The sequence below is a fragment of the Vanellus vanellus genome (genome assembly GCF_965231255.1).
Source record: "Vanellus vanellus genome assembly, chromosome: 2".
Taxonomy (NCBI): Eukaryota; Metazoa; Chordata; class Aves; order Charadriiformes; family Charadriidae; genus Vanellus; species Vanellus vanellus.
In genome coordinates this window covers 96,946,467-96,959,602 of record NC_138906.1, presented here as the reverse complement: position 1 = coordinate 96,959,602, position 13,136 = coordinate 96,946,467, and the positions used below count along the sequence as shown (strand labels likewise).

At 39.6% G+C, this 13,136-nt stretch overlaps 1 protein-coding gene across 3 annotated transcripts in view; it reads right to left on the bottom strand.

Moving 5' to 3' along the window:
- Nucleotides 1-13,136, bottom strand: part of FHOD3 (formin homology 2 domain containing 3) — a 406,197-nt gene that overhangs the window by 102,953 nt on the left and 290,108 nt on the right. For 2 of the 3 annotated variants that reach the window (XM_082479633.1, XM_082479634.1), the window contains exon 10: nucleotides 10,980-11,218. In XM_082479633.1, the coding sequence (XP_082335759.1) occupies nucleotides 10,980-11,218 (239 nt within the window). Of the gene's footprint in view, nucleotides 1-8,924; nucleotides 9,012-10,979; nucleotides 11,219-13,136 lie in introns of all 3 variants that reach the window. The other variant, XM_082479632.1, reaches the window with a different exon arrangement.

The window sequence follows — 13,136 nt, the reverse complement described above, 5'->3', positions numbered from 1 at the left end:
CCTTTTCGACAAAAGGCAAATATTTACCCTGAGGCAGGGAGGAAGGGCTTCAGCTAATGCTGAAGGATCAGATATATTCTGCTAACCTCAAGGCTATTGCTGTGTTACTTCAGTTCCATGATAATAGCACCAGATTTGAAGTATTTAAACATAAGCTTTATAGCAGAGAAAATAAACTTCAAAACAATCACTGTGTTTATTTTCATCTTTAAAATGGTTTACTGCTACAGGCTAGCACCCGCACCAAACAAACAAACAAACCAACCTCAAACCCCCACAAATCTTTATAAAGTGTATTATCAGTCATGGCAACTAACATGCACCTACTAGGGCACCGTTTTTGCTCCGTTGTTTCAACTAAAGTTTCACATGAGAGTATTTATAGCCCCTTAAAATATGTGCATGTTTAAAAAGACTACGAAAGTGCAGTTTACAGATAAAGACTAGGGCATCAAAATGAAATCTAGGCAAAGGCTTTAGAGCTAATAGAATAACCTTTCTCCTTTTTTAAGTAAATTAGAAAAAAAATAAAGACACAAAAACAGTGCCAATCAAACTTGTGCTGCTGATATTATATAGCTACTCTAAGTTGCAGAAACGCAAACACTAACAAACACAGGCTGACGAAAGGAAATTATAATCAAGGGACTCATCTACAAGTTTAGCTGAAGGCAGGGGCAAAGTCTGCAGGATACTAAGCATCATACCTAACACATGCCTAACCTAGCCACAGCTAGATGATTTCGAAACTAAGGCACCACTCTGAAGACACCGACTCTCACGTCACAAGAACTCAAAGCACCGAAAAATGATCTCCATCTTACTGGTCCCTAGAGCCGAACAACATGTACGAGGTTATCTAGCTGCTGTCCTCTCCAGGCTCCCCCCTCAACTCTTCCCTCCGTAGAGTTTTGAGGAATGCGGCCTGAAGAAACTCAAGCTTTCTTTGTTCTAGCTTGTAGCCCAGAAACACAAGTTTCTTACTACCACCTTCGCCCCTCTCCCCACCCTCCAAGATACAGCTAATAGAAAAATGAAAGGCTGTGCTAAAGGAAAAAGAAAACAACAGACCCAGAAACTAAGCATGAGCACAGAAACACATTCTGCTCTGCCTGGTATCAAAGGAAATCTTTAAAGTGTAAGATATGCTTTATATCATTTCAATCCAGGAATAATTTGACCACTCATGTTTGAATACAGAACAACAGGAAAAAGGATGATCTTGCCATAATTAGGCTACCAACGTTTTGGTGTGCACATACAACGCACATAAAAGTTAATTCATGAGATAAGAGCACATTAAAATATCTCCCTTTTGATATATGATTCCAATTTGTGTAGGGCTCATTTAACCTTTACTAAAGTCTCACTAAATATTTCCTTCTTAATTTTTGCAGGTTATTAGACAAGGCCCTAAGTGTACTTCTGAGCCTTTTGCGACCACCCACAGAATTATATAGAAATTCCCAAGAAATGCAAACACTGGACTTCAATGAAAAAAGGGGTCGTGGAGTTATGAAGTGACCCAGGGAAGAAAGGACCGGGGAACTGTAAAGCTGCTGGCCGCTATTCCCACACTCTCTGAAAATCAAACTATGTGCAGTTAATTACTGATGAGGAATGTTCTCTCTCTTTGTAATTAAGTCAAGTGCTTTTCAGTTTAGCTTCTTTAATTTACTTTCCTTTAAACTTTCACTGCTTTTCAGAGGAGCAGCTCCTGACTGGGACTACAGGCCACATTCAGTGAAGTAAGATCACCATTAGCCATTCCACAATATTATTCTAAATGAAAGACTACAGTTGATCTCAAATTTTTCTTTCACCGTTGCTCCCCAGCCCCCACCAAACCTCTGACCTGTTTTACCTCTTGCACGGCACTTGGAAAGCTGCTTCTCTGAACCCCTCACAGGTGAACAAATAGAAAATGAAAAACGTTCCATCAAGGAGAGATCTTTATAAGTCACAGTGGATGTAATTTTATTTTCTTTTGCAATCGCTTGCCATTGTCCTCAATTTATGAGTGAAATTCCACTTTCATAGGTTAGACAGCACAATTCGTAGCCAAATTCCTAAGTCCTTGTAAAACAAACAAATGCTTTGGTACACTTCTGCTTCTTCCTTTCTTCTATCCTAGCTGCCAGAACAGATTCAACTAGTCTATTACATGAAAGCTGAAAGTGAAAATAATTTAAATTCATCTTTTACGGCTCTGTATAAAGATATGGCAATATACTCTCCTCCTCCATTACAAACAAAACTAACAAAACCACCTATTAACCCCCCTGTCCACTTCCATTCTACTGCTATGTGTGATAGACCACTGCAGTTGGTGCAATTATGCGAAGATGAAAATACATGAAGATACAGAAAACAACTTACTTGTGAAGCCTTCTGCACAGAAGGGAAACTAAGATGCATAATCAAAAAGGTCAAAGGAAAAATTATCCTGGTATTTCTGCCCTAAATAAAGAAAACTGTTCAGAAAAACAATTGAGGAAGCAACAAATAATGTGAAGTTAAGTGTGTTCTCTATAACTTCATATTATGCTGTTCTTTACCTTCAGGTTACTGTTATTTTCTTATCCCTATATCAGTAACAACTTCTCACACCTAAATAGTATCTAGGTAATGCCTCCACGCTTTTTTCATTGCTGCAGTTGGTTTATATAGGACACATCAAAGCCGAGCAAGACAGCAGTCTCGCTTGAGATACTGGCAAGGCTCCGCAAAGACTTCAAGAGTCCCAACTCTCTGATCATTGAACAGCATTGCTGTTTTTACATCTGTACGCGCAGAAGAGGTAAAGAAACAGAATCATGATGTAGAGAGACTTTAGGAGCAATAAATACTGAAACATATACAGAAAGAGAGAAGAAATGGTGTTTTCAGAGCTTGGAACTGCATACTGGTTGACACTTGAAGGTCACAGTTATTGCCCTTTACTTCAAAGCGAGGGATCTGGGAATGGCATCCTGCCAAACTGCTGTCTTTTTTTCGTCCCATCACATCATATGCGTAAAAAACTTTCCCGGCCTCAGAGGGTCATGTTTACAAATACTGGGAACACACTGTGGAGGTGAATCCTCCAAGGCACACGTAGGGCAGTGCATAAGACACTACCCATGGGCCTCTGGAGAAATGTATTCAAACCCTGGTTTGGCATTACATTTCCTCAGGTAGTTCACCAAAGCAAAATACGGGGCGGGGGGGGGGGGGGGGGGGGAGAGGGGGAGAAGGAAGAAAAATCGGGCTAGGTCACTCTGTGCTTTCATTCGCCATGTAGCTATAACCTCATTTAAGTCTCAGTGCTTTCTTTATTCCTACCAGTATTCAAACAGGGAAAATCTACCACTGCTTTTACTGTAAAGTCCAGTGCTGTCAACTGGACTCTGCATATATAACAAGTATAAAACATTTCCTTTCAGCAAGATCCACAAACAGCCAACAGTACCCCTACTACAAAATCTGACATTTCCACAGAGGTATTTTAATTCAGACAAAAACAGGTGGTATCAAACTGAGACAGTAATAGCACCAGTACATGAGATGCTCATCACGCTGTAACTTTTTTTATTTTTTTATTATTTCCCATGCATTAATAGGTCAATCCCTATCTATACATAAATAGAGTCTTTTGTTTATGACATGTGTCTGAAAGAAGACTTTTCTTAACCTGTCTCATGTCTCTTCCCCTACTGCATTGCTTACAGGTACTTCCAAGATATTCTTACAAAGAACAAGATCACAAATTTCACTTTTTTATTCACCTCCTTTCAAATATGCTCGACTTCATGCTTCAAATAACCCTACCTGCCCGAGAGAAATAAATGTGTCCCTCTTGTCCCAAAACTAAAACAGCAGCACCTTAATGGATCAGATTTTGTATGTTGTTGTTATCAATGACTAATAAAGGTCTGATGCTATGAATAGGTGTGACCTTACCAAGCTTTTTAATTTCATGGATCAGTCTCCTTTCCAAACGCACTGCTTTTACAACCCATTTCCATTTTTGCCCATACCAACCAAATTGTGAAAAAAGTTAACATCTCCCCCATAAATCATCATATGCCATTCTATTTCAAAGCCACCAACAATGCCAGGTAGCTCAGGCCACATATGTGTATGTTTTAAAGGGATCCTTAGAATATCCACAGATAGGTGGCTGTGCGTTTATCCTGGAGATATTTGCTTTATCTAGATTCCTGCCTCAGTTGTTTTAAACATCCAAAAACAGGAACCAGGGACAAACATCTAGGAATAAAATACATTTGTTTCCTTCTATTGAAGCAATAAAAATAAATTAATTTCTTTTTTTTTTGTAGGCCTTTAATAATGTACATCACAGCCTGAGTCCTACATTAAATGCTGATGTTGAGTTTCCCCACTTTGCTGTTTCATACTTAGCATACCATTCATCATATTTGCCACAGACAGCAACTCTAAGAGATGTGGAATGTACCCATCCTAAATAAAATAAAATAAACCCCACCCACCACTGTAACCATCACTTTGGTTTATAGCCCTAAGTATTCACATGATCAAAACATTTCGCATAGTGTAGTTGAAAGTCACTAGAACTTGAAACATCATGACAAAAACTAGAATTTTGCCATAATAAATGCTAGAGAAAAATCAAAGATTAGTCATGGTTTAGGATGTCTGAAAACACAGAAAATCATAATAGAATAAAAAAGGAAGTGTCAGCTGTATTTTGGACAAACCACCCCTGCAGGTCTGGCTCTACATGAAGCAATTTGAATAATCATTTAATGGTGCATAATAGCCAAACTAAGGTCTGTGCCGTTGGTTAGAAACTCGACTGGAATCCGAAGTTAAGCAGAAAAAATGCTTAGCATCAGAAGCTCAGCTGTGTTTATTGTTTTCTGGGAAAACCAAAACAGCGTCATGATCTCTTTCTGCATTTCAGCCATCCTCAAGCATCAGAAACACGTATTTTCTAACAAACTGATCCTTATGACTTCTCACCACAGCTTCCCTTTATTTAGGCAACAATTTTCCAACCTTTTTTCTAGAGTTGTAAAGGGTGTGAAAGCCCTTGAGCCCCGTGTGCAGCATGCAGTGGTGCTGTGTCCAGCTAGCCCAGAAATTTGCAGGAAACTTTGGAATTCCCTGTGGTACTCTGCTCAGAGGAAGAGTCCTAACAGCCTTCCAGGCAGGACCCTAACAAAAGCACAATTCACAGGGACATAATCCCCTGTTTGGCCCTCTACTGTTTTTTCCTTATCAACACGGTTCTCCTGAAGACCAAGTTTTTTCAGATTCGAAAAATCTGGAAGCCTCAGGTGAACCTGAACAGTTGGTCTTCCTCATACCTTTTTAGCCCCACGGTCTGAAAAAGATAGCTCGTTAAATCCAACTTTGGTCCCCGTTTCAGGATGCAGGCTCTGCTCTGATGGGTTCTTAAGATAGCACCTCATCTCTTCAGCTTGTTAGGTTTCAAACACAGAAATACTGTCAAGTCCTAACCAAGGCCTGGTTATCGCTAGACAAACATGTGTAGTGTTATACGATCAATCCTAGCCATCCTTTTGCCATTTTTGATGATATAAAACAAATCAAAGCTATGAAAAAGAAGAAAGCAGAGAGTCTAGTAAAGTGAGGTAAATACCTAGTCCCAGCTATTCACAACTTTATAAACCTCAGTCTTTGATTATAACTAATTCCACAAAGCTTTGACAGTTCACTCAAATGCTGTTAAGATGTGTCAGTGTAAATCTCATAGAAGCTTCCTTGATTAAGTTTGCTAAGTCTGGCTGACACAGCTCTGATGGGACACCCGGGGAGAGAGACGGGGAGGTCACTGTACAGTGCCGAAGAAAAGGGAATTGCACAGCAAAATGTGAAACACATTAATTTGAAAAACTAGAAGTATTTGGTTCTGGTTTGTATGAATAGGGTTCTTGCAGAGCACCAGTACAGTGCTCAAGACAGCACTGAGAACTTCCAAACTACTTGACTTTTACTCCCTCAAAGCCAGACACGATGACACTGAAAGACAGACATATAACAATTTGTTTTTTAATGCTTATATAGCCAGAAATCACTGCATACAATAAAACATCAATCTAGTGCAAGTTCCATGCCACTCCTTACATTCTTCCCTGACTCTATCCATTGTGTGGTTGGAAAAAGCTAGCTTTACTTTAAAAAAAGAAAAAAACAAACCCCATGGAAGAATTTATTTAAAAGTCTACCGCTTAAGAATCAGCATGCTATACCACAGATTGAGAGCACTCAATTTGGACCAGGGCAGAAAACCTTAGGAGATGCCCTCAGTGAAGCATTTAAAATGTTATGTTAACAGGACTGAAGTTGCCCTGGGTTTTTTGGTGCTCTATGCCATCGTGGTAAAAGAAAGAAGTTTTGAGCAAAGCAAACCTGCTGGTGGTCAGGACTGGCGTTTTAAAGTACCCTGCAGCAGCTACATATCCTTAAACCAGTCTTCAGCTTTTCTTAGTTAGTAGTTGTTATCAACTTCTTTATTTATTTATTTAGTAACAGGCACGTTAGCCTGGGTTTCACTCTCCATGAAAACTATTTTAACACAAAGCAGATTTGGGTCTTTATTTGTTTTGAACCACAAGCGAAAAAGCAATACATTTAGTTTGAAAGAAGGTTGCCAAATGGATGAAAAAGGCCAGCAAGTTTTCCTTTTGGTTGCCCTTAGCATTTATGGTCAACTTTTCCCAGGTCAAAACCCAAAGTCTGCTCTCAATTAGCCTGGCATAAATCAGAGCAACTCCATTGACTTCAGACAGCTTTTCTGGATATAGAGCATTGTGAGACAGAACAGAATTTGGCCAATATTGTCTTTTTTTTGTTTTACCGGCACCATGGATTTTTCTCTTTTTGGAAGACTTATCGGTTGACACAAAGCAGATGACTGTGGACAACCTGTTTGATGTGGTAAACAAAAGCAAAGTAACTGCCAAACCAGCTGACGGAGTTAGAAAGAAAAGAAACATGAACACTGTGGGAAGGAGAATGCTGAGGATGAACTTGAACCTTCTACTGATTTCGGTAGTGAAGTCCAAAATAACCAAGAATATTGCCCAAAACACAATTTAGTGCAGTTTAAGAGTGTGACTTTAATCTCTAACCATGTCCCATCAGAAGCAATTCCACTGAACCTGACAGTGCTAATCCACTGTAAAATCAGACATAGACATCTGCAACCACACACAAAGTTTAGATTCCAGCAGGAGCAACACAGTAAGATTATCATTAATATTGCTACATGTTTTCTACTGGTAAAGAAAATGTAGTGAAGGAATAGAGACCGCAACCCCTATTGCAGACTACTTTTCAGAAAATACAGTGCTGCAAAAATTTATTGCAAAATTTTTCCTTCCTCGAGAGGGACTAGGATTATGAACCAAAAGAAGGGCATTAGCAGAAGACAGATCTTTCCTGGATGAACAAATGTTACTTTCAGTTTAGAGAGTTAATAAGTAATTTTCATCCATTTGTACAGATTCCTCTCTACAACATTAATGATGGAAGCAGAAGAGACACAACAAGCATTTCTTTGGACAGAAACAGGTGATGGCTGCATCGTATTTTAACACATGATTTTAAAATTTCATTGTAACTTGCAGCAAGGCCTAAACTTATGATGCTCTATTAAAATCCTTTAAACCAATAAATACGTTGCATCAGAAACCTCTTTTCTCTTAAGGTCAATTCAAACTTTATAAATATGTAAGAACTTTGTACGAGTCACTCAGCTTCACTATTTTTCTGTTTAAATGTTAATGAATAGAAGCCATGAAGCTTTTACTTTATTTTTTTGTCCCAGTTCAGCTATTAGGTGTAGAGATACTGTTGCATTCATCTGGACTATTTCACTGAAAGCCGAGAGACGCGCTGGGATATGATAAAGCAGGAAGGCTGGTTTTCCTCTTCCTACCACAACAGCAGATTCGGGTAGATGATGAGACTAAAAATGTGAAGGACAGAATCAGCTTTTCTGAAACACTCGTTTACCAGAAACCCAGCAGGAATTCTGGAAAAGCTAACAGTTTACCAGCTTCTTGTCACGGCAACTTTGAGAATTTCACTGGGCATAGAACTTATATCTTCAGGTACCGAAAAATATTCCATGGTCTGTAACGTTCAATGGGAAAAATCCTGATTTGCTAGCTACAAGTAATACTCCCTGTCTTTAACTCCTAAGAGGGCTGGAGAATGGGAGGACAAAACCAAAGGATTTTTACTTAAGTAATACACAAAGTGAAGATCAGTGTTACCTATATTCATAATTGAATACCTCTTTCCTCAGAGAGGCAGGTGAGCAAGTTAGAAATTCCAAATAAATGATCTTCCTAGAGAAGATTCCAAGGACAATATGCAATTAAATTTGACTGTTTAAATGAAGATTTCTTTCTTGGATTTAAACTTAAATTACGCTTTAAATTATGTCAGCTTCAAAGAGGATGTAGAACAGAACTGGTTAATTTTTTTGAAGAAAGGAAGATAATTATTGAAATTACGCTATGTTGGTGAAAAAATATTTCAAAGAACTTATAAAGCTGATCTGTCATGTTTCTACTGCCCTGATACTAAAAATCAGCTCAAACACAAATGCATTAGTAATTATTGAAAACTGCAAAATAAAGCCAGTAAGGAAACATTAACAGTGAGAAAAGGTATTGGCAGCGGTCGTCCTTCTGCATGACTTGTATTTGTTTAACTACACTAAGAGAATCAACAATTTGCCTAGAGTTGAAGCATCCCCTTATTCCTAATCCAAATTAATCAGTTTAACAAACCCACGGTATCTGCTGCGCATCCGTGGGTATGGGTACAGATTCTCAATCACATTGGTTAAGCCATGAAGCCGGGCCCAAGATCATGCTCGAGGCATCCCATGCAGAGCAGCGGAAGCCCCCAGCTGTACTCACACGGAAGATGCTTTAAACTCAGCCTCAAATGCACTGTCATCCTCATCATCAGCCTGTAAGACCACGGGGCTCTCAGCCTCCAGCTCACTAAATAGAGGCCAATAGAAGGTGATGGAAAACAAGCATGAATGTTTTGCCAAATGAAAAAAAAAAAAAAGAAAAAGAAATAGAAAACCAAAACCACTACGCAGTATACAACACAGAACTACTGTTTAAATTATCTGGAGTCTTGTATTTTCATGTTGCCTGAAGCCATATTGAGCTTTAGTCAACTCAGTTTGCTTTGCAAGAAAGGCTGCTTTTCATGTAACACAGGATTTTAAGGCTCTAAGTTCATATCCAGTGCTAACAGACAGAACCCCCCGAAGAACTTCCCAAATGTTATAATCAACACAAAATATGCTCTTCGTGGAGCGTATCTTCGGTTTTGCAAATTGCACCTTCAGCCACGAGATGACAGTGTCCAGCTTTAGCTATCTGCAGCGTTACGTGTCTTCACCTGAGCCAGTCAGCCCGACTCCCTTTATAGTCGAGAGAGAGAAACAGCCAGTTTCAGACCATGATTCATCCTGGCTGAAATTTCAGGCATGTAGAATACGTTAGATAACTGAAGGCCTACCAGTGCTTGCTGCAATCCACTGACATCAAAGGGAGGCGAGCTGATCCGACATCTAACTTAGGCAAAATTAATGCCAGCACTCTTGTACGGTAGTCAGGCACGCTGAGGATCCGCAGCTCCCTTTTCTCCTAAGCATGCATAGCCCAAGCCAACCGCTACGGGATGGGGAACATCACTAGCCTTGACTGACTGCAGTGTTACAGACTACTGCTCAACTAGTCATTACTGTTTCTCACTAATTACAAAATATTAGATGTATTCAGGATTACAGCGTAGCCTCAAAGGAAAATATTTATTCTGGAACGCTGATTGTAAAGGGGGGAAGAAAAAGAATGAACTGTAACATATTGTGCTGATAGGAAGGAGGGTTGTGGTTAATGAGGATGTAGTGGATAGTGTGGGACCTAAGCATGATGTAAATGGTATAGAATAAGGGATGGAGAATGTACTGGTTTTGGCTGGGATAGAGTTAATTTTCTTCATAGTAGCTAGTGTGGGGCTATGTTTTGGTTTTGTGCTAGAAACAGCGCTGATAATACAGGGATGTTTCAGTTACTGCCGAGCAGTGCTTACAGAGTCAAAGCCTTTTCTGATCCTCACACTGCCCCGCCAACGAGTAGGCTGGGGGTGCCCAAGAAGTTGGGAGGGGACACAGCCGGGACACCTGACCCCAACTGACCAAAGAGATATTCCATACCACATAACGTTGGCGGGAGGTTGGCGGGGGGGCCGCTACCTGGGGACAGGCTGGGCATCGGTCAGTTGGTGGTAAGCAATTGTTTTCATTTGCATCAATTGTCTCTCTTGGGTTTTATTTCTCTCTCTTTGTCATTTTCCTTATCATTACAATTTGTTGTTGTTTTTATTATTAATAATAATAATAAGAATTTAATTCCAATTATTAAACTGTTTTTATCTCAGCCCACAAGTTTCCCCACTTTAACCTTTCCGATTCTCTTCCTCCATCCTGCTGGGGAGGCATGAGCAAGTGGCTGTGTGGTGCTTAGTTGCCAGCTGGGGTTAAACCACGACATATATATATGAAAAATAGCTCTGCATTAATGTGACTATGCCCTTGATACAATCTTCTATTATGTCTCTATATTGAATATAAACTCTCTCAATGGGTGAGATTAACCTTGCTTAGTTCCCATATCAAATGCTCTACCTCATGTGGTTTGGGTCCATTTACTTAGGGCAGACGATGCCAAAGAACATAGCTATGTAAATAAAACAAGTCACCTACAAATCCATTTCTTTTTCTTTTTTTTTTTTTTTTGTTTTAACTTTAAATATGCTTTTATTCCTTTTTTAATTCAGTGGAAAGATGGAAAAAATTAAACAAAAGTCTGGCAGATTAATAAAGTGCAACGAACAGAACATAACAGAAAATAATAGGGGAAAAGACAGGTGTATTCCCCAGCTCACGCCCTTACCTCTCACTGAGATCTTCAACACGCTGTCCGTGGCCCAACATGAAGCTAGGGTTCGACTGACTACACGGACTTGCAGGGGCTGATAAAGCGCTTTTGATGTTCTGTACTGAATGCCTGCGGCTCCGTCGGCGCTCCAGCCCCCTTCGCTCATTAGCACCAAGACTGGACCTTCTCCGGTCCTTGCGCCCACTGGGAGGGGGGTCAGCACTCTCATCTCCATCCTCATGTCTCAATGTCATCTGAAAAAGAAAGGAAGAAAGGCAACGCTTCTGACACGGTTCCTTTAGGCACCACAGGTTTTCACACCTAGGCTTTAAAAATTAACTGATCTCAAAATTGTTAACTCCTATTAACGTCACCATTTCTATAGCTATCCCTATAAGTTGCTGTCTATCCATTAGTGTGGTGTAGCAACACTAATAATGGAACTATATACTGATGCCTTGTATAGAACACTACAGGACTAACACCGCATTTATATATCTGCTAGGTTTTTGTTGTTGTTGTTTATTTGGTTGGTTGTTTTGCTTTTTTTATGTAGGACTTAATTTTCAAGGAAGTTGAGCAGTGTTGGACACCTAGCTCTCTTTATTTCCTTCCAAAATGCTTAGGTGAAGTCTTGGCTCTAGTGAAATCAACAGAAGAACCTCTCATGTCTGCGCATTTCCTCACGTCCAGACATGACACTTGTAATGATTGAGTAGAAGTTACCATCTACTACTTCAGAAAGTATTTTAGAATAGTGCCACCATTTCTTCCCAGAGAAGGAAAAGATCAGCAGATGTGTATGTAACTGCATTCCTCTTAAAAATCTCTATTTTTACAGATCTCCCTGCAAAGCAAACAAAGGAAAAAAAAAAAAACCTAACAAACAATAGTATTTGTGTGAACCGGTACCACAATGGATTAAAAGAAAAAAATGCAGACCACACATGTCCTCTAAGCCTCCCAATTTTTGGGTTAGCATAATTACTTTCACGTATGCCTTTCAGTGGAAAATTCAGTATTTCCTGCCAGTTCAGAAGCACTGTCAATTCAGAGGAACGTATGTATAATATCAGAAAAGAATGATGCTGAGAATAGCACGGCCACGATGACATTTGACAGAAACTTCTGACACAGGTTGGGAGCTCATCAGTTGGGAATAGTAGAGGAGTAAAATACAGGTGCAGCACCTAGTTTCTTGAACCATAGCACACCGTTGACATGCCAATGTGACAAACCTCTAACAGAAACAAAGCAAGTGCTACCTTAGGGTATGTGAGGAGAGACGTTGCTGGCAGAAACAACAAAGTTACTGGTGGATCTCATCTGAAATGGAGCACAACATTTAACTAATCTTTATATGAGAAAGATCCATTCAAATAGGCAGAGGTACAGAAGAGGGCGATGCGGGTGATCAGAAGAATGCACATCATCTTGTTTCTATTAGTCTTGTTATTCTGATAATTGTCACTGGAAGTGACTTTAGCAAAACAAAGGTGGGGGAAGTGCGATATCCCTGCTTAGGGTGTAAAATCTCTTTCAGTAAGTAAGAAGAGATTTTTCAGATACAGACAACATTGGCAGAAAAAAGAAAGAATGTTCATAGGCATGTCTAAATTTAGACTGGTCATCAAGAGAAAGCTGGCACCCAGCTAAGCCAACAGCTAATTTTGCAATCAAGTCTTTCAGAAGGCACAGTATGCACAACCCCCCTGCTTTTAAGATCAACGATCATCTTTTAAAAAGGATTTTACAAGCTGATGCCTCTGACAATAGGAAAAGAAAAAAGAACATGGACCCACTCATTCCTATCTTCCTATTTTGGCCTGACTCTTCCTGAAACTGCTGTATACAAACTTAACTCTGCTAAAGTTACTAAAGTGACATGGGTGTAGTGCTGATGAAGAAAAAGGAGAATCAAATCTACCAAATCGTCTGCTGGACTTAGAAGGAGACAAAGTCCATGATTTCATTTCATCACACCAGAACACGAATTCACATTTACATTTCATTAACTTCAGCCTAAACGTTCCCACTCCAACAGTTCCCGAACTCTGAAAAAAAAAAAGGCTAATTATTAAGAAACTGGATATCCTACCCTTACATATAAATACTTCAGAAGTGGTTATTTTATACCTAGGTGGTGAATGTGGAGTCACTCATTACTCCATT